This window comes from Sus scrofa, chromosome 1 (assembly GCF_000003025.6).
Source record: "Sus scrofa isolate TJ Tabasco breed Duroc chromosome 1, Sscrofa11.1, whole genome shotgun sequence".
In the NCBI taxonomy this organism is placed as follows: domain Eukaryota; kingdom Metazoa; phylum Chordata; class Mammalia; order Artiodactyla; family Suidae; genus Sus; species Sus scrofa.
In genome coordinates this window covers 96,233,105-96,254,849 of record NC_010443.5, presented here as the reverse complement: position 1 = coordinate 96,254,849, position 21,745 = coordinate 96,233,105, and the positions used below count along the sequence as shown (strand labels likewise).

At 46.7% G+C, this 21,745-nt stretch overlaps 1 protein-coding gene across 2 annotated transcripts in view; it reads left to right on the top strand.

Annotated features, from left to right (window-relative positions):
• The window catches only part of LOXHD1 (lipoxygenase homology domains 1), a 206,284-nt gene that overhangs the window by 32,185 nt on the left and 152,354 nt on the right, over positions 1-21,745 (top strand). For both annotated transcript variants that reach the window (XM_021092583.1, XM_021092585.1), the window contains exon 5: positions 18,981-19,079. In XM_021092583.1, the coding sequence (XP_020948242.1) occupies positions 18,981-19,079 (99 nt within the window). The remainder of the gene's footprint in view (positions 1-18,980; positions 19,080-21,745) is intronic.

Sequence of the window (21,745 nt, the reverse complement as noted above, 5' to 3'; positions counted from 1 at the left end):
CTTGCCCTAGTTGGTGCGGAAGTTGAGCCTTGGCTGCCGCCCTGGACAGGAGTCTCACCTTCATCCTGTGGCCCTGAGTCTGACATTTACTCTTTAGGCTTCTCTCTAAGTGTACTTTTTGGGAAGGGACCCAATAGGTTCCTACCATGAGGTGGACGGCTGAGTCAGGGCTGCCCTCTTCCTTCACAGAGCCACGGGGTAAAAGTCATGAGGCGGAATGGAGACAGTAGGCTCCAGAAGAAGTCGGTAGACGTCATCCACTCAGCTGTGCAGATAGAGGATCCTAGGGCTGACTTCTTTTTTTTTTGTTGTTGCTTTTTAGGGCTGCACCTGCGGCATATGGAAGTTCCCAGGGTAAGTGTCGAATTGAAGCTGCAGCTGCCAGCCTACACCACAGCCACAGCAACTTGGGATCTGAGCCGCTTCTGCAAACTACACCACAGTTTATGGCAATGCCAGATCATTAACCTACTGAGCAAGACCAGGGATCGAACCTGCATCCTCATGGATACCAGTTGGATTCGTTTCTGCTGCACCACAAAGGAACTCCCTGAGTTCTATTTCTTAGCTGTCAAGTGGTTGGTAAAATCACTATACCTGATGCCTTAAAGAAACCAGGCAGGAGGACCAACCAAAAAGGGCTTGTCTTTTGGTTTTCTTTTTATTTTTCTTTTAAAAAATTGTATTTTTTTTTGGGGGGGGGTGCTTCGCCTGCTGCGTATGGAAGTTCCCAGTCTAGGGGTCGAATCAGAGTTGCAGCTGCCAACCTACACCAGTCACAGCAACGCCTGATCTGAGCCACATCTTTGACCTATGCTGCAGCTTGTGGCAACTCTGGATCCTTAACCTGCTGAGTGAGACCAGGGATCAAACCCGCATCCTCACCAACACTAGGTCAGGTGCTTAAGTTGCCGAGCCACAATGGGAAGCTCCTCTTTGGGTTTTCTTGATGTCTGATCACAAGGCCTTTGGGTTTGTTGCTGGGGCCCAGGCTGTTACATCTTCCCAGTCCATCCACTCCAGCTACACACATTCCACCTTCCAGATTTTTGTTTTGTTCAAATATAACTCTCCTTATTATTTACTTATACTTCTTTAACTCACTTTTTACAACTTATATTAACTTGTACATTTATTTTTAAAAAGTTGATATCACTATCTTCAAAATTTTTTATTATCCTTTGCCAAAACATCAGGTATAATTAGCACATATTATAATAAATACAAGAGTTCCCATTGTAGCACAATGGGATCAGTGGTGTCTCTGCAGCTCCAGGACACAGGTTTGATCCCCAGCCCAACATGGATGTGCATAGGTCACAACTGCAGCCAGGGATCTGATCCCCGGCCCAGGAACTCCATATGCTGCAGGGCAGCCAATAAAATAAAATAAAACAAAACAAAACAAAATAAAATTAAATAGAAAGCCAACATTAGATAATCCTCATGTATCAGCACTAGCATGGCGTACCACCAGTGGTGTGCCAACTGCACTCTTGGAAACACCCTCCGGTTTGCTCTGGGAGGGCAGAAAAGCAGAGGCCAGGAGGGAAAGGAGGAAGGCTGGCAAGGGGTCTGACCCTCCTCCTCATGAGTTTCTGCTTCACTTTGTCCTTGTCACACTTCTTGTGGGGGGGAGGTGGCGGCAAGTGAGGCAGGTGGGAGTTAGTTACACAGATGAATAAACTGAGGCCCAGGAGGTGGTGACGCATCCAAGATCAGACAGCCAATCACTGATGGAGCTGGGACTAGAAGGTGAGGCTTCTCATTCCTGGTGGGATGGCGTTCTGCTTGCCCCTGGGGCAGGGCAAGACCAAGGGCAATTAGCCTGGTGCCTGAGAGATCAGAGACTGAGGACACATGGCTGGGGCCACATCGAGGTCAGCTGGCTCAGTCTTCTAGTGTCACAGGAATCCTTCCACATCATCCACATTATCCCCACTGGATTTCTCCAGCCTTGGTGTAAATCTAGCCTTTCTTGAGTTGGGGGATTCTTCCCAACCTCCCAGGGCAGCTCATTCCACTACTAAGTGGCGCTGGTGGCCAGAAGGATCTGCCTATAATTAAACCCCATCCAGTCTCTCTGATATGTTTGCTTGTTTGAGGCAGACCTCTCCTTACACAACACAGGGTATGTTTCTTTCTTTAAAAAAAAATTTTTTTATTAAAGTATAGTTGATTTACAATGTTCTTTCAATTTCCACTGTACAGCAAAGTGACCCAGTTATACATATATATGTGTGTATATAACACACATATATACGTATATACATTGCTTTTCTCATATTATCTTCCATCATGTTCTATCACAAGTGATTGAATATAGTTCCCAGTGTGCAGACAGGCTCTGTCCTCTCAGGGTCCTATCCCCAGATTCCTCAGCCTCTCCTTGTGGCTCACCCCCAGCCTGAAGAAGGAGCAGCCCTGGTTTATCAGTGCCCTCCCCCCCAGGAACGTGCCTCCCAAGCTAGAACCCTGTGTTTCAGAACAGCGTGCAGAGCTGTCCCCTCTTCTCGAGTCCATTGCTTGCTTCTTTTTAAAAATTACTGTGGAAAAATACACATAGCATTTACCATCTTAACTATTTAGGGGGGCCATGCCTGTGGCTTGTGGAAGTTCCCAGGCCAGGGATCAAACCTGCGCCACAGCCCCAACCCAAGCTGCTGCAGTGACAATGCTGGATCCTTACCTGCTGCACCACAGCAGGAACGCCCATCTTAATTATTTTTAAGTGTACAATTCACTGGCACTAAATCCATTCACTTTGTTGGGAAAGCATCACCAAAATCCATCTCCAGAACTTTCTCATCTTTCCCAACTGAACTTGTACCCATTAAAGTATAACTTCATAATCCCATTCCCCCAACCCCACCCCACCCCACCCCACCCCACCCCAGTCCCCTCAGGCCTGGTAACCTCTATTCTACCTTCTCTCTCTTTGCATTTGACTACTTAGGAACTTCATATAAGTAGAATCATATAATGTTCGTATGTATTTCACTTAGCATAGTATCTTCTAGTTTCATCCATGTTGTAGCATATGTCAAAATTACATTTCTTGGTAAGGCCAAATAGTTAGAATTCCTTTGCATACAGACCACGTTTTATTTATCCATTTGTCTGTCTGTGGTTTCCACCTTTTGTCTATTGTGAATAATATTGCTATGAACATTGATGTACAAATGTCTGTTCAAGTTCCTGTTTTCAATTCTGCTGGATCTATACCCAGAAGTGGAATTACTGGCTCATATGGTAATTCTATGTTTAACTTTTTGAGAAACTGCCATGCTCTTTTCCACAGCAGCTGCATCATTTTGCATTCATACCAGCAATGTGCAAGTGTTCCAACTTTTATACATATTCATCAGTACTTGTTATTTTCTGGGGTTTGTATTTGTTCGTTTTTGATAATAATCATCCTAATGATCATGAGGTGGTATCTCACTGTAGTTTCAGTTTGTATTTCTTGGTGATAAGTGATCTTGAGCGTCTCTTCACATGCTTATTGGTCACTTGTATTTCTTTTTTCTTTTTCTTGTTTGGCTGCCCCTGTGGCATATGGAAGTTCCCAGGCCAGGGATCAAATCTGAGCTGCAGCTGTGACCTACACCACACTAGATCCTTAGTACACTGCACCACAGTGGAAATCCCCAAATTTGTATATCTTTGAAGTAATGTCCGTTCAAGTCTTTTGCCCATTTTTAAAATTATAGTTGATTTACAACATTGTGCCAATTTCTGCTATACAGCAAAATGACCCAGTCATACATATATATACATTCTTTTTCTTGCATTCTGTTCTATCCCAAGAGATTGGGCACAGTTCCCTGTGCTCTATAGCAGGACCCCATTACCCATCTAGTCTAAATATAATAATTTGCATCCACTAACCCCAAACTCCCAGTATATCCCAATCCCTCCCCCTCCCCTTGGCAACCACAAGTCTGTTCTCCATGTTTGTGAGTCTGCCTCTGTTCTGTAAATAGGCTCATTTATGTCACATTTTAGATTCCACATGTAAGTGATATCATATGGTATTTGTCTTTCTCTTTCTAACTTACTTCATTTAGTATAAGAATCTATAGTTGCATCCATGTTGCTGCAAATGGCATTATTTTGTTTCTTTTATGGTTGAGCAGTATTCCATTGTGTATATGTATCACATCTTCTTAATCCACTCATCTGTCAATGGACATTTAGGTTGTTTCCCTGTCTTGGCTATTGTGAATAGTGCTGTAATGAACATAGGGGTGCATGTATCTTTTTCAATGAAAGTTTTGTCTGGATATATGCCCAAGAGTGGGGTTGCTGGATCATAGGGTAGTTCTATATTTTCACCCATTTTTAGAATCAGATTGTTTGTGAAGTTGTAAGAGTCTCTCCAGAATATGTATTTCTGGATATAAATCCCCTATCAGACATGATTTACAGATATCTTCTCCAATTCCCTGGGCTGACTTTGATGGTGTTTATTTCTACTGGTGCACAATTTTAAAAATTTTTATGGAGTCTAATTTATTCAGTTTTTCTTTTTTTTTCCTGTGCTTTTGGTCATTGCCAAATCCTATGTCAAAAAGTCATTGCCAAATCCTGTGTCATGAAGCTTTTGTCCTATGTTTTCTTCTGAGAGTGCCATAGCTTTAGCTCTAACATTTTGGTTGTTGATCCATCTTGAATTAATTTTTGAATAATATGTTAAAATTAAAGGGTCCAAACTCATTCTTTTGCATGTGGACATCTGTTTTCTCAGCACCGTTTGTGGAAATGACTGTGCTTTGCTTATTGATTAGTCTTAGCACTTGTTGCAAATTGTTTGACCATGTATAGGAGGATTTATTTTTGGGTTTTCTGTTCCATTCCATTGGTTTCAATGTCTATCCTTATGCCAGTAACACATCGTTTTGATTACTATAATTTTGTAGGAGTTTTTAAATCAGCATGTGTGAGACCTCCATCTTTGTTCTTTTTAAAGATTGTATTGGATATTCAGCGTCCCTTGATGTCCTGCTTCTTTTAATGTATCCTAAACTGTTTGTTTCTGTTTTTTTTTTTTTTTAAATTTTATAGCTGCACTTGTGGCATTTGGAAGTTCCTGGGCCAGGGATTAAATCTGAACCATAGCTGCAACATACACTGCAGCTGCAGCAACACTGGATCCTTTAACCCACTGCACTCGGCTGTGGATTGAACCCACACCTCTGCAATGACCTAAGCTGCTGCAATCAGATTTTTAACCCACTGTGTCACAGCAGGAACTGTTCTTTAACAGTGATTCTGCACTATATTGACTTTGCCATCAAAGGGCTCTTATTCAACTTGAAGAAAAGACAAAAATGATGTCTATGCCCAAGTCCTCAGTCCTTGCCCAGAAACCTCAAGGGTTCTCTTGATTCATCCTCACATGAGTCAGCAGGTGTGGGTGTCCCAGTCTTGGCTGGCTCCTCACCACATCTAACAGAATGCTCCAGGAAGACATCTCACCTCCTAATTAAGCATCTCAGACATATATACAGCTCAAACAGGGACTTAACAGCCATCTCTATGCTCATTTCCTTCTTAGAATGGGTGTCGGGGTCGACACCTTCTGGGGCCTGGGGAAAGTTGGCAGCTGCTTTTTCAGCATATCTTCATTGATTATCCCTGCAAACCCAGTCTTGACTATCAAATTGCTCCAGAAGTGTGGTGAATTTTCCTTCATGCCATATGCCTCTTTGTATCCCCCCCAGTCCACCCCATTGCCATGGGCACCTAACTCCTTTTCTAGAGATTTCTTACACCCTGTCTGGAATGGCTCACTCTCTTGATACCCAGAATCCAGGGGCAGAGTAGCTGTATTGACATTTGCACACCAGTGAAAACCCTTGGCCAGAATATCAACAGTCTCCCAGGCCTCAGACTGAAGCATCATTGCAGCAGCTGCCATCAGCGATGCCCTTTGAGCTGCTCTTAGATTCTGGGTCCAGGGTAAAGGCATGATCTTTGCCCTCAAGGTGCTCACAGTCCAGTAGAGGACACAGATTGTCATAGCACAAGGTATCCACAAAGAGGGATGGGGGCACGATGGTTTGGAGCTCCAGTCTCAAGTCACAGAGTCCTAGGTTCAAATCCCAACAATGCCAACTACAAGCCATGGACAAAATCCTTCTGCAGCCTGTGTTTCCAAGAGCATACACATTGCAATTACTATCTTATTTGAAATTCATATCATCCCTAGGAGGTAAGGTCTATTATTATCACCACTTTGCATTGGCAACCAAGGTCAAGGCGGGCATCCATGACCCTGAATAGCCTCCTCCTCTGTTTCCTGGTCTCAGACTAGCGGCTCCCATTTCTCAGCCTGTTTGCTCATATTGTGTTGGTGCTCATGTCTGGCAGGCAGTGCTCTGAAAGCTGTTCTTTCCGGCTCTAATAAACCATGAGGAGGTTTCAAGGGACCCACGGAAAATGGGACTGAAGCCTGAGGGACAGGATGAGCCATACTCTCCCCACCTGCTCCTAGATGGTGGAGCGGAAACCAGGCCACTGAGGGCAGTTTCTGGGGTTCGAGCCCCACCCCTTCTAGCCTGACAAGGGCCCAATGTGTCTGCTCCCCCCAGAGTCCCAGGGCCTGCCTGAATGCTGCCGGGGTAGGCGGGGGAAGAGGAGGGCTGCTGGTGGGGGCTGGGAGAGGGGGCTTCTCCTGGCTCTAAGACTTTTGCCTCAAGTCAGAGAGAAAATTGTGGATCTTGTGCTAAAACACATGTCAGGGCCGGAGGACATGTCAGGGTCTGCATCTCTTCCCCGCACCTGCTCTCTCACTCTCCTTCCGTTTTCTCTGTGCCACACTTCAGACCCAGTAGGTTCTAAAGCCCCACCCTCTTGGAAAGCATCACCTGCACCCTTGCCTCCGGTTCCCTTCCCCCTACAAACCCCAGAAAGATGGACATCTGTGCCTTCCACTGCAGGACAGTGATTCTCAGTGGGGTCCCCCTGCCCCAGTGGTGGTCAGGGGATGTTTAAGAAACTCATGGGCAGGGAGGAGGAATTTTTCCATGTGCTTCCTGAGATTCAGACACATTCTGGCCAAATCATATCCAGAATGAGCCTCTGTGGCTGACGGGGGTGGGTTGTAGCCCTAAGGTGTTTTGAGCTGGGTAAATGGTGGAGGAAACACCATGCCTCAGGGACAGCTCCTAGCTTCTTTGGGCTCTAACTACTTTTTTTTTTTTTTTTTTTTTTTTTTTTGTCTTTTTGCCGTTTCTTGGGCTGCTCCCACGGCATGTGGAGGTTCCTAGGCTAGGGGTCTAATCGGAGCTGTAGCTGCCAGCCTACGCCAGAGCCACAGCAACACGAGATCCGAGCCGTGTCTGCAACCTATACCACAGCTCAGGGCAATGCCAGATCGTTAACCCACTGAGCAAGGGCAGGAATTGAACCTGCAACCTCATAGTTCCTAGTCGGATTCGTTAACCACTGCGCCACGACGGGAACTCCTCTAACTACTTAATATGTGTCCACCTTGTCTCTCTAGCTAAGCTGGAGGTTCTCTGTCTGCACAATGGGTCACTAGGACTTTGGGGCTTGGGTGAAAAGCGGGTAGGATTCAGGCTGTTGTGTGTATGGGAGGGGGAGTCCTCTGCGACATACCCACTCATGAAGACCAGCAACAGGGATGGATGGAAAGAGCCCGGGGGTGGGGTGGTTGCAGAAGTGACTTGGATCCCACGTTGCCATGGCTGTGGTGTAGGCTGGAGGCTACAACTTCCACGGACCCCTAGCCTGGGAACTTCCATATGCCATGTGTGCAGCCCTAAAAAGATGAAAAAAAAAAAAAAAGGAAGTTTGGGGTGGGAGACATCAAAGTAGACAAAGCAGGACAAGATAGTGTAGAGAGCTGGCTTCTAGGCTTGTCCCTCGGTAATTGTGCACCCTAAGTTCCTTGTCCTCTGGGCTGCCTCCTCATCTTATCAACAAACCTGGGTGTTCTCCGAGGTCCCTTGCAGCACTGTTTTTCTCTGGTTCTCTGCTAGCTGAGCATCTCCTGACTCCCTCGCCTGGATCCTGGTGTCTCCCACCTACTGATTTCACTGGCCTCCCACCCCCACGACCTAGATGTTGTCACTTTTGGTGTGACATTCATGGGGCACAGTGCCCAAGTGCAGCTGATAAGCACACTGTAGGGCTACACGGGCTGGCTACGCATGCCCTTTCTGGCTCCAGGGAGGCTCAGGGAACATCACTGAGTCTGGAGGCAGAATGGGGGCAGCATCCAAAGTTTGCGGGTGGATGGAATTCCTGTCATGACCCAACTAGGGTTCGATCCCTGGCCTCACTCAGCTGTTTAAGGATCTGGTGTTGCCGTGAGCTATGGTGTCGGTCACAGACGTGGCTTGGATCCCACATTGCTGTGGCTGTGGTGTAGGCTGGTGGCTACAGCTTCCATAGACCCCTAGTCTGGGAACTTCCATATGCTAAAAAGACAAAAAAAAAAAAAAAAGGTAAGTTTGGGGGTGGAGACATCAAAGTAGACAAATCAGGACAATATAGAATAGGTTTGGGGTGATCCAGGGTTTGGTCTTGAAGGCACTTGGGCTGGGGGCTGTCACTTGGTGGAGAGGCACGAGCAAGAACTGTTTAGGGTGGATCCAGCCCAGCCTTCTCCCTGCTGAGATGATGTCATATCCTGCCTTCTGGCCAAGTAATTGTTGCCATTCTGGTGCCAACCCACAAGCCCTCCCACTTTGAAAAGCTCCAAATTGATCACGTGGCTTAAATCTGCATGAAGCCCACAAGGCGTCAGGACAGCCTGCCAGCTTGACAGTAAGACAGGCATCTGAAGCCAGGAGCTGAGTTCCAGCTGGCCTGGGGGCTGCACACAGCCCAGGGTCCTCAGAGTCCAGACACAACAGCTCCTCAGGGTTTTAGACCCAGGCATCGCTGACAGTAGAGCCTTGTGTTCAGAAGGGCCCGGTTTGAGGTGGGTCCAGTCCCCACCCTGCTCCCAGCTGGGACCTGTTCCTTAGGAACAAACCTTTGTCTAAGGAGCTGTTAGTCTTTTTTGGCGGATTAATAATAAATAGGGATGCGGCCAATTTTGTGTCGTGCTGCAAAGAGACTGAGGGGCTGGTGGTTGGAGGAAAGAAAATCTACAAGGAGGAGCAACAACTTGGGCAGGCGGGCTGGAGCATGCAGGCGACGGGGTGGGTTGATGACGTTATCATTGTTTCTCAGTCTGGAGCAAACGGATTGGCTTTTTTATTTTTTTCTGTACCAAATGAGACAGCCAGCCCTGGGGGCTGAAAATTGCCTGGAACCGGGTACCCGGTAGAAAAGGGATGGTGTTTGTCTGGCACAATCACTGTTTCCACTCCAGGTTATTTCATCAGGTGACTGGATTATAATTTCATTCCAGCCCACGCTGTGCTACAAAGTGATTATCACACACTCCAGATGTTTACCTGGTCTTGGCAAGACCATGTCCGGCCCAGGGCCCAGGGTGCATTTGAAGAAGGGATGGGAGGAGTTCCTGCTGTGGCTCAGTGGTTAATGAACCTGACTAGTATCCACGAGGACTCAAGTTTGATCCCTGGCCTTGAGTTCAATCCCTGGCCTTGCTCAGTGGGTTAAGGATCTAGTGTTGCCGTGAACCGTGGTGTAGGTCACAGATGAGGCTTGGATCTGGTGTTGCTGTGGCTGGGTGTAGGTTGGCAGCTGCAGCTCTGATTGGACCCCTAGCCTGGGAACTCCCATATGCTGTGGGGGCAGCCCTAAAAAGACAAAAAAAAAAAAAAAAAAAAAAAAAGAAAGGATGGGACAAGAAAAAGATCATGATTAACCTCTTAGGAGCTGTTGCAGATTGTGTGGCCCTGCAGTGGATTACAGAACAGCCTGAGAACTGCATGGAGCAGGAGCAAAGGCAAAATGAAGGCAGCCTGGGTGATTGATACAAAAAACACTCAGAGCTCATGAGAGCTCTGCCAAATAAACTGACTGCCCTGACTTATTCCCAGATTCTATTGGATGATGTTATAGAGTAATTAAATCTTTAACTGAGAAATATAGTTCTCTGTGTCAGAAACCACATGGGGGCTATGCACCCCAAGTTCTAGTTCTGGCTTTGCTGCCCGGCATTGATGGGACCTGGGGTGGAGATAGGTTCTTCTTCCTCTCTCAGTTTCTCCCTCTGTGGGGTGGAGGCACTAGGTGGCCTCTGGCATCTTTTCAGGAATGGTAGGGTGTTTACCATCACAGCCCAACAGAGAAGGATGATCTGCGGCTAGACCTTCTCCACAGGGGCAGGAGGAGGTTGGCGTTTGGTCCCTCCCTCCTGCAATGGTCACTTCTTCCCCATGTCATGCTCCACTCTCTCCTATCTATTCTTCCATGCATGCCCATCCCTCCATCACTAGCGGTCTCTAGACTGCCACTCTCTATGGTCAAAACGTGGCTCTGCCTCTCTACCAGTTAAGCATAAGCAGATGCCTTAAGTTCTGTTTTTCTATTTCCTCATCTGTAAAATGGGTATAACATCAACTCCCACTTCAGAAAGTGGTCAAGCTGGTTCACTGGGGAAATGAACAGAAAAGGACTCAGCACAGCGCAGGACGTGGAGGAAGTGCGCAGCAGATGAGGCGAGTCTGGTTGTTGCTATGGTTACGAAGCAACTGTTTCTCCCGCTGCTTCTTCCTCCACGTCTAGGCTTATTCTGACACTGAGATGCACAGACTCAAGAGTCTGGCTTCTCAAAATCAGAAAGGACTTTGGAGCCCCTAAGTGGCAGGATTCCCTCTAGCATCTGGCAGGCTCATCTAGAGAACTGGGTAGAAGCTCATGACCTTCACCGCCGCCGCTGAAGCCTACAGGGAGCACCGTCTTCCCCACCCCTTCCCTCTCCCTGACATTTCCCCTTAACTCTGCTCAGCTGTTACTCAGGATCCCCTGAGCTCTATGTACTGCGGGTACTGCGTGGGAGTCCTTAGAACGCTACAGAGGTGGTCCTGAGCCCACAGGCTCACAGCTCTGAGGGCTTCAGGGCTGGGAGGGCGAGGCTGGCCCCACAGCACGCTCCTCCTCTGAACTTCACAGCAGCTTCCCACCCACCCCATCTGCTGCCACCTAGCACTGCAGAAAATCATCTCCGGAAAGAGTGGGAAGAGGGAACTGCTTTGAATGAGGCCCCAGTGAAGAGTATCAGATAATTTCAGGAACAAAAAGGACCTTATTTACCCTCCTCGGTGTTATAGAGAAGAAAAGGGAAGTTGAGCAACCTGCTCTTGGTCACACAGTGTAACTATAGGCAGAGCTAGAGCCCTCAGCTCTAAGGTGCCAGCTCATGGTCCTTCAATGGGCATTTATTTGAAATCTTCTATGCACCAGAGTCTGGACTCAGGGTACATATGTGAGGGCTTTTCTCTGCAGGAGCTTACAGAGGGAAGAGAGTCGGGCCAGTAAATAATCACAGTACAAAGGGATAGAATGTTCTAGGTGGGGGATGACCCAGGCCAATGCCAGGTCCTTAACCCACTGAGTGAGGCCAGGGATCGAACCTGTGTCCTCATGGATGCTGGTCGGGTTTGATAATTGCTGAGCCACAACAGGAACTCCTCTACTCCATACTGTTAAAACACCTGGTACTCTTAGGCTGACATCACAGTTTCTTAGGACATATACAAGCTGCATATTTATTTGACGGTGATGAAAGAAGCAGAGTGTTTTTTCTTGATGACCTCCTAGGAGCGACTATTAAAGACTACATGATGTTTAATGTTGTTGTGTAACCAGCTTAGCTGAGTTCAACCCATAACCTGGGTTCTAGCATGTATTAAGTGCCAAATAAATGATACAGATGCCAAAAGTTCTGGGATGGAGCGCTGGGGGCTTGGGAGGCAGGGCACTTGGGAGAGGCTGAACCCAGCAGCTCAGAAAGAGCCCTCTTGTCTGGATTCCATGAGTCCAGATCCTTCGACCCTTTCTAACTGTGAAAACTTTTAAGAATCTTAGCCTTCTGCTGCCATTGATTACTTCATCAGCAAATGGTAACAATAGTTATTACACAAGATAAGAAAGTGTACTAGCCCACAGTAGTCCTCAGCAAGCACTGGAGGCTCTTATTATCTTGATTAGTGAGTGTGTCATGTCTGCAACGTCAGTGAGCTTGAGGGCATTCTAGAGAAGGCAGAGACCTTCCAGTCTTGTTTAAAGAATAGGGTGAATCTGGGTGAGAGATTCAGGCCTCTGGGCCCAAGGGAAGGAAGAGGAAGCCATCTGGGAGCAGCACGGGAGTGGGGGGGAGACGACGACTCACGTCCATAGACCTGAAAGTCCATTCATTGGTCAGTGGTCATGACCCAGCTCCCAGCATGGGAGCCACCCACCCCTGGGCCCTGTGGACCACGTCCTCCCCACACCTGTGCAGGCTTGAGTAGTTAGGGGTGTTCCCTTGGCTGGGGGAGACCATTCCTCCTGTCCCCCAGCCCAGGGCAGCCCCCCTGAATCTCTGTCTCTGTCTCTGCCGATTTCATCTCCTCCCACGCAGCGCCTGTGAGATCTCACTTCTGTCTCGTCCCGGCTCTTGGGGAGCGGAAGGGTTGGGTGTCAGGGTGTGAATGTGGCCGATTTGGTTGAAGGTGGGGTAAAATCAAGTCCAATCCTCCTCCTTCCTTCCCCCCGCATCTCACCTGCCAAAATACATAAAGCCACATTCTAATTAAACAGGATCTGGGGATGGATGAAAGGCAGGGGAAAGAAACTCTATTCCGCCAGCTCATCATCAGCTCATTCATGATTCTCTGCTTCCTGAAAAAGCCTGGATCACGTGAGCTTCTCTGAGGCTCAAACCACGTTGGGCGTGGGATGGTCTCTTCCTTGGCAAGTGGGCCCTAGGCTTAGCTATGGGGTTTTTGCATGACTTCTGCCTTTGGGAACATGATGAGCAGCTCGCCAGCTCAGCTGTTCACGTGTCACCCGATTTGGGACTCCCCGCCCCTCGGGGCTGTGCCTCCCCTCCCCCTGCCCCCAAGGTTGCTCTCTGGAGTTGCCTCCTCTCCATCACTGCTGTGTGCTGACTGTTATAGACAGAGTGCTAGGGAGGCTGTGGGGGCGGCTGGCACACCCGGCGGCACAGGAGACAGCCTAGGGCCTGCTAATGCCTGCCTTTTCTGGAAGCCTACGCAGGCAGCTGCCGGCTGGTCTGCAGGGGACAGATTTCCTGTTTGGAAGGAGCAGGCTTGAGCCTCTGCCATGGGATGTGCAGAGGAAAAAAGGGCAAGGGCTAAGCTTGTATATCATCTGGGCAGGGCAAGAAGAACACAGACGATCCTATGCTGTGGCCTTGAGGCCACAGTCTGTCTTTAAGCCACAAATAACACTGTCTGTACAGGACCCCGGCTCAATGCTGTTCAGCTTCCGAAGGCACCATGTGATCAGCACCCTGATCTGTATCTCTTGCTGTATATTGTTCAGATCAATGATTCAAACAGTTTGTCCTCTTTGAGCTCACACTGGCCTTTAGTGGAAGGAGGCTACTACCTAAAAGGCAGGGTTGCTCGGTTCAGATGTTCAGGCTGTGCACTGCACAAGTGCAACTATGTAACCATAGAGGTTGTAGATTTGTGCATTTATTATTATTACTTTTTTTTTAGGGCCATACCTGCAACATATGGAGGTTCCTAGGCTAGGGGTTGAACTGGAGCTGTAGCTGCTGGCCTATGCCACACCACCGCAATACTGGATCCGAGCTGTGTCTGCGACCTACACCACGGCTCGTGGCAACAATGGATCCTTAACCCACTGAGCGAGGCCAGGGATTGAACCTGCATCCTCAGGTTCATTTCCGCTGAGCCATGACGGGAACTCCTGTGCATTTATTACCGCCACGGTCCAACAGATGGCAGTAAAGTGTCTCGAGGAAGGGAATCCCTTTATCTAATTCGCACAAAGGCACTGTATGGGCTAATGGTAACCCTGCTGAAAGACTGGAGAGAAATCAGTTCTAGAGAGAATTTTATAACAGATAATTGTGCTGAATGGGTAAACCACAAGCCAATCATAGGGCTGGGGTTGGGGCATCTCTAGTCCCTCTTTCTCCCATGCTTTGTCAGGAAGGGGGAGGAACTTGCTAGCCCCTCTTCCCACTTGACCTTCTCCTCTCTTCCCATCTCTGCTCCTTGTCATCTCTCAACCAGGCAGTGAGCTGAAAGCACAATGTTGAAGGTTACAGAACTGGACCTGTCATCATCCTCATCTTCAGAAAACCCCAGACCAGGTCCCCTTCTCCATTGGATTCCGGAACATCAGGCTCAGCCAGGTCACACAGATTGTCGGGGAAGGGAAAAGCAGCCCCGCCTACCTACACTGAGCACGGAGCATCCTCTTTTTAACCCCCTCCACCTCCACAGAGAAAGGGCAATAGTTCCCCAGTCTCAGAGCCCTGAGCCGCTTAGCTAGTGATTAAGATGTGCTGTGATTATCCTGCAACCCAGCAGCTGACACCCCCGCACCAGGCTGCTCCACTCTCATTCCAGGTCGCAGAGAGAAGAGCTGTGCAGTCGCCTGCCTAGAAACACACAGGACAGAGTCTGAGAGCAAAAGAGAAATAGGGCAGAGATGGCCAAGCTCTGCCTGCCATGTCTTTGTGCAGACCTTGAGCTTAGAAAGGCTTTCACATATTTAAAGGGTTGAAAGAAATTAAAACAAGACTATTATTTCATGACACAGGAAAGTTCTATGAAGTTCAAATGTCCAGAAGTAAAGTTTTCTTGGAACACAGTGGGGGCCCATTTGCTTACATAGTATTTACATTGTGTCGTGCATAGTTGCTTTGATGCTTCAGCAGTAGAGCTGAGTAGTTTCAACATAGGCCAAGTGGCCTACAAGGCTTAGAATATTTGTTATCTGGCACTTGTAGGAAAATGTTACTGACCCCTGGCTCAGAGCCTGAGAGCCCAGAGGCTATTGTGGAAATAGCCCTGGATTTGGAGACAAGAGACCTGGCTTTGAGCCCTGCTGGCAACATTGAGCAGCTCTGTGTCCTCAGCCAAGCCATCTTGTTCTCTGAGCCTGTTTTCTCATCTGTTAATGAGAATGTACCTGCTTACCACGTAGGGCCCTTGCACCGATCTGATGCCATGAAGGACATGCAAGTGCCTTGTGAATTGCAAGGCCTTCGTGAAGGTTTAGTATGATTTGCCAGAGAAGGTGGTCATTCTTGGCCTCTTCTTTTTACCTTTCTTCTCATCATCTTGATATGGACTGCCTTGCTCCCCTGGCCTGTGGGATAGGGGTTTGTACCGGCCATTCCCCTTTCGCTCTGGCTGAACCACGTACTATGACCAGAATGGCAGGTTTGTGCTTGTTGAAACTCTGATCACAGGAAATTTATGGCTCTCATATGACCACTTAGGAGGAAGGCTTGCTGCACTGTGCTGGCCTTTGTCAACTGAGAGAGAATGATGCCCTTCCCCTCAACCTTTTTTTCTTTTTATGGCCAAACCCGTGGCGTATGGAAGTTCCCAGGCTAGGGGTGGAATCAGAGCTGCAGCTAAGGCCTGCGCCACAGCCACAGCAACATTGGATCTGAGTCACATCTGCGACCTACACTGCAACTTGCAGCAACACCAGATCCTTAACCCACTGAGTGAAGCCAGGGGATCGAACCCACATCCTCACAGAGACAGTGCCGGGTTCTTAACCTGCTGAGCCACAATGGGAATTCTGAATGAAGCCCTTTTTAAATTCAGCTTCATTTTTTCAAGCAATATATTCACTTCATCACAATTTATTATGGGCACTGGCCTCGTTTGGAAAATGACAAATTGGATACTATTCGGCTCTCCTTGAAGAGGAAATATGGAGAAAAGGAGAGAGAAGAGTAATAACAGCCTCATTGTCTGTCTATGGGGCCTTTTAAAGAGTGAATTTAAAAGCCAGTTCTTGGAGTTCCCGTCGTGGCTCAGTGGTTAAGAAATCTGACTAGCATCCATGAGGACACAGGTTTGATCCCTGGCCTTGCTCAGTGGGTTAAGGATCTGGTGTTGCCGTGAGCTGTGGTGTAGCTTGCAGACATGGATCCTGTGTGGCTATGGCTGTGGCTATGTTGTAGGCCAGCTGCTATAGCTCTGATTTGAACCCTAGCCTGGGAACCTCCATATGCTGCGGGTGCGGCCCTAAAAAGCAAATAAAACAAATAAAAGGCAGTTCTTGGCCCACCTCAATGTGATCAGAGATCATCTGATACAGGGCACCCTGCTCTCCACACAGTCAACTACTTGAGGACCCAGCGCCCCATCTTGCTAGAAAGTTCCACAGAGTTTAGAAGACAGTCTAGCTGGAATTAACTTCCTCCTGCATTCTGTTCATCTGACTCCTTGACCCCTGAACATGGGTCCCTTGTTGCTTTACCTGGAAGAGCCTGGAAGCTCTGTCCAGCCTATTGGTCCCTGACCCTTGGCTTGGTGCCCGTGTTGCCTCCCTTGGGCCCTGGTACTCTGCTTCTCTGGACTTTCCCAGGATGAGGATGCCGTGTGTTCCCAAAGCCCCATGTGGGCTTCTGCTTCCCAGGACCCATCTGCAGGGCTTTCAGTATCTCTCCCATCCTCTGAGACGCTTCCTTGTTCTCCTGGGCTGCCTTTCCTGGTCAGATGTCATGGAATTGCAGATTGAAGAGGATCCTTAGTGTTCTCACATCCCTCACCTCTGCCATCTGCCTCCCCACCCTGAGCATCCCGACAGATGGCTCCCCACCAACGTACTTGGCACAGAGTAACTGCTTAGGTGTCACTGGTGATGGGAACTCACTTCCGCCAAGGGCTTCCCAGGCATTTTTTGGATAGCCCTAGATACTAGAAAATGTTTCTTCTGGTGAGCTAAAATATCCCTCCTTAGAATTCAACCCACTAATTCAAATGTTGCCTTCTGGAAGGATTCAGAGTATCTGTTACTCCTTCCACAAATACTTCCTAGCCCCCTCATCCTTTCTTCTACCTCACAGTGCCCCGTTCTCTCTGGGGTCCTGTTGCCCCTCTGACTGACGGATATTCAGCAGTGGCCTTTATGAACCTTTCCTGATCCCCATGCACTACTGGCTAAGGGCATTTTGCCACCCTGTAGAGGGGACTTGCATCTGTGTGAAGCGAGACCTGGACTGCACCTGAGAAAGGGCTTGCACCAAAATGAGTGGTCCTCAGAGGACCTGCCAGGCAGGGGAAGAAAGAACCATCACCACTCTCCCCCCACTCCCCCTGTGCCCTGCAGGAGGCCTCTGCACCTTGGAGGATGACCCACATAATAAAGGGTCTCTGGGAGGGAACCTGGAAACTCTGCCTTGTTAACGAGCTCCCCAAGGAGCCTGAATGTGGCCCAAGTTTCAAGCCACTGAGCTGGGGTTTGCCTGGTCTGACCTCTTCTGAAGGCCCTGGTTCTGTGTGGTCTCAGAAGAATCTTCGTGGCGAAGCAAGAGGGGGAGGGAATCTGAGAATGACTGTCCTACAGGAGGCTTCAGTTGGGGACAAGGATTGAGGATCTTCCCTCCCCCTGGATGGTGAAGATCGAAGAGAGAAAGAGAAGGCAACACTCCCTCTTGGCTCAAGGTTCTTGGCAGGTCAGAGAACCTGCCTCATGGCTGGAGTGTCCTCGGTGGGTTCCCTGCAGGATTCTGCACTGGCTCATCTCTAGAGGGCAGCCCTGTGCTGTTGGACAGGACTTGAGATGGGAAGGGATGAGATTAGTTTTTTTCTCCTCTCCCTATCTCAGTCCTTTACCTTGAGCAACTTCCCAGAACTTTGAGCTTTAGGAAATTCAATTCAATTTGCTTTTCAATGCACTTAGTGAGATTCAGTATGTGCCCAGCACTGTGCTGGAGAGGCCATATGAGAAAAGGAAGTTCTCCCAGTTCTTTTAAGTTCTTGAGAACTTAGAAGTCTCACCTGCAGGAAACAGCAAACACCACAAGGAGTAGATGGTGAAACTTGGAAATTATCGACATGGACAACATGGCAGAGCCAAGATCACCGAGGAGAAAGAGCCCTGGGGGACTGGAGCATCAGGGAAGGCTCTAGGGAGGATATAGGCAAAGGGGACGGCTTCTGGGCCTCAATTAAACTGGTCTAATTTTTATCAGCTTCACATACTGGGCATAAGACATCTGAAAAAAATAGAAGATTTTGATATAGGAAAAAATAGGAATCTACTGCAAGAAGAGGAAAAGGAAAAGAAAGGTGCCTCAGCCCTTAGAATTGTTGACACTCAAAGAAAGTTTGGAGAAATCTCACTTTCACACTACGTAGCAACTCCTATCTTTTGCTCCGCACAAAGGGCAGGCTCCAACTGGGGAGACCTGGGCAGGACTCATCATGTTGTCAAGTTTACATTGAACCCCATGCCCCCTTGAGGCCATTGCCAAGGCTGAGGCATTTTGGGGTTACAGAGAATGGATTTCTGTTCAGTGAATGGAGCAAAGATACAGGAAGCAGATACAGGTCTTTAAATGAAGTAATGCCTAAACATGCATTGTTTGCTGGCTTTTGGTTTCTCTGGTCTTTACATTGGTTATGGCCTTGGCAATTTACATATAAATTTGATTTTCATTTGCATAATCAATTTTCCCCAATGAATTTTCACACTATGATGTAGTGTAGAGGACAGATTGGGGAAGACAGAGTAGAGGCTGAGGGCCCAGCTGAAGTAATTTCAGTGTCCCAGGGAGATATGCTAGTGGGTTGGTTCAGGGTGGCATCTTGCATTTGGGTTGATTCATGCATCCGAAAACAATATGTTAGTAAATGAAAACATAAGTCCCCTCTACCTCTGATTCGTGCTATGCATGAAGTTTAGCAGTTACCACTTGGAACCAACATCAGGTGACTTATGTCTTGTTCGGTTTTTGTTACTATTAACAATATTCCATGCATTGGTGGAGGAAAGGGTGGATGGTGGGGTAGCTTTGGGGCCTCTGTTCTCTCCTTAGGACCCAAACGAGCTGCAGCTTCCTCTGTGTTCATTTCCAGGTAACAAGTACGAAGTCAAGGTCTACACTGGTGACGTCATTGGGGCAGGGACCGATGCCGATGTCTTCATCAACATATTTGGAGAGTACGGAGACACGGGTAATGGCTTTGAAATCCTCTCTTCACAAGCCATGCCAAGAACTGCTTCTTAAGTGGACTGTTTCCCACCCTCCTTGCAGAGGAAGGCCCTTCCAGTCTCATCTAGGCTCATCTGTTGAGCAGCTTTCTTTATCTTGTGATTTGGTTTGTCATGGCCATCCCTGGGCAACAAGGTGCCCACCCTGTCCATTTATTTAAGAGCAAGATGTGCTTGGTTTAGGGGCTGATTTAGAGTCATCCTGCATCCTAGATCAGACCCAAGCTCCACATCTCCAGGGGACCCCTTCTTACCTACTCTCCGTCTGTCTAAGCTCCATGCCCATCTTGAATTATATTTGGGGATGTGACTGGGCATGGCCTGATTCAATGCAGTGGTTTGGGGTAGAAGAGAATGGGGCCCAGGGATAGAATTAGATGTGGCCCCATAGGTGGAGAGGAACTAAGGGCATAGACACAGCCACAGGTGTTGGGAGAACGTTCAGGCCAGCAGAACTTTGACAGGTGGTTCTCTCCGGCTTCTGCCAATTTAAGGGACTAGTACAGGAGTCAGAAAAACTACAGAAACATGAACTTGGAACACGACATATTAAATAATTAAAAATGCATTGCTGGGATTATAAGAAAAAAGAGAAATCTCCAGGTGTCAGAAATGAAGAGGAAACTTAAAACCAAAGTATTAGCTTTGAATTGATACTGTGGATCTTGGAAGAAGGGAACTGTCATGTTCAGCAATCTACAGGATGGATTTCCGTACATATTTGGGGTCAGAAAATGAGATCTTGGCTCTGTAGGAGGCAAGATATGCAAAAAATTAGAGCCACACATAAACCCAGAATCCCAGAAGATTCACAGGAACATCTTCAGTGAAAGAAGAAAATAGGAAAAAACTGCTCATCAGGACAGTAAAATTATGCCTGTAAGAATTCTAGATTAAAGGCAATTGCTGAGAAATTGGTAACTTATAGGCTCACACTCATGTGGGCTTGAGGTCTAATTTTATATTACAAATATGATTTGGGGACCCTCTCCCTCAGGGACAGAAATTTGATTTCATGTCAATAATAGACTTTGGTGCTTGGCAGAAGTATTTGCAAGACAAAATGCTGGAGCTTCCCACAGATAAAATGCTGGAGAGAAGTTCACTTTCCAAAACTACAAAGCACACAAGGACACAGTCTACCTTGACTAAACATCAATAGATGTAACAAACAATAATGTTAAATCATCCAGAACTTTGGATAAATAATCTGAGAAAGGCTATAACTTAAGTATGTTTAAATTGACTATAGACCTGAAAGAAACAATTGAGAAAAATAACAAGGCACTATGAAAAATATTGCAAAGACAAATATAGGAAATGAAAATAAAGTTGCTAAATATAAATGGTCAATCAGTTAAACAACATAATCAGAAACAGTTGAATAGAGAATTAGTGAAGTGTTAAATAAATATGAACAAAATATGCAGACGTAGCAGACACATAAAAGGTTGGAAAATATCAGGAAGCAGTCATGAGACAGTGGAGAGAATAAGTTCTGACATGTTGAATAGGAGTTTCAGAAAGAGAACATGTAGAATAGGTGAGAGGGACTATTGGAAGAGATAAGGGCTGATCACTTTTTTTTTTTTTTCAGAATTAAGCAGAGATATGAACCTTCAGATTAAAGTAACAAAAGTCATTGATCAGGAGAAATAAAAACAGATCCACATTTAGATACATTGTGGTGAAGCCAAAGGCCAAGAGAAAGATCTTAGAAATAACCAGATTTGGTGGAGTATCTTCTACAAAAAACAATAATTAGATTGACAGCTAATTCCTATCAGCAACCTATAGAGGATATAAGTTCATGGAATATCTTCAATCCTCTGAGCAAGGATATAGCTCAACCTAGAATTCTATATGCAACTATGTTATCATTCTAGAGGGAGGGCAAAATGAATTTCCATGTAAACAAAACAAATGAATTTCCATGTAAAAAAGAGAAACAAAGGTCCACTCATAGACCTATGCTTAAATAACCACTGAGTACTTCAAGAAAAAGGAGACTGTAGCCAGAAAAAAGGAGTGAGATGTAAGAAGCAACGTTAGCAAAAATGTAATAATTACATAGCGAATTTAAGCAAGCATTAACTATACAGAACAATATTAATGATGACTCTTATCAAAACATGAGGAAATGTGGACCCAAGACACTAAAAGATACTAACCACTGAGAAAGAAAGGAGACAGTGAGAGCCAAAACATAATAAAGTTCTTGGTTCCAATGCATTCCCTGACCCTTGAGTAGAGATATCGATTCATTTTAGATTTTAGTAAGTCAAGTGTGCATATTAAAATTGTAAAATAGCCACCTATAAATAGAAATGTATAATTTCTAAACCAGAGGAAATAAAAGAGAATATAGACTCAAACAATCCAACAGAGGTCAGGAAATGAGGAAAGAAAAATCATGGCTAATAGCAAAAAATAAGATAAATGTGTAAATAATGCAATAAATAGAAATAAACTAAACTCAGTTAAAGAAGAAATATTCTCATATTAAATTAAAAAAATAAAATCCAGCTTAAATATATGATACAGAAAAGACTACATCAGGAACACATCAACAACAGTCAAGAAGCTGGTATAGCTATATTAATATCCATCAAATTAAATTTTAAGAAAA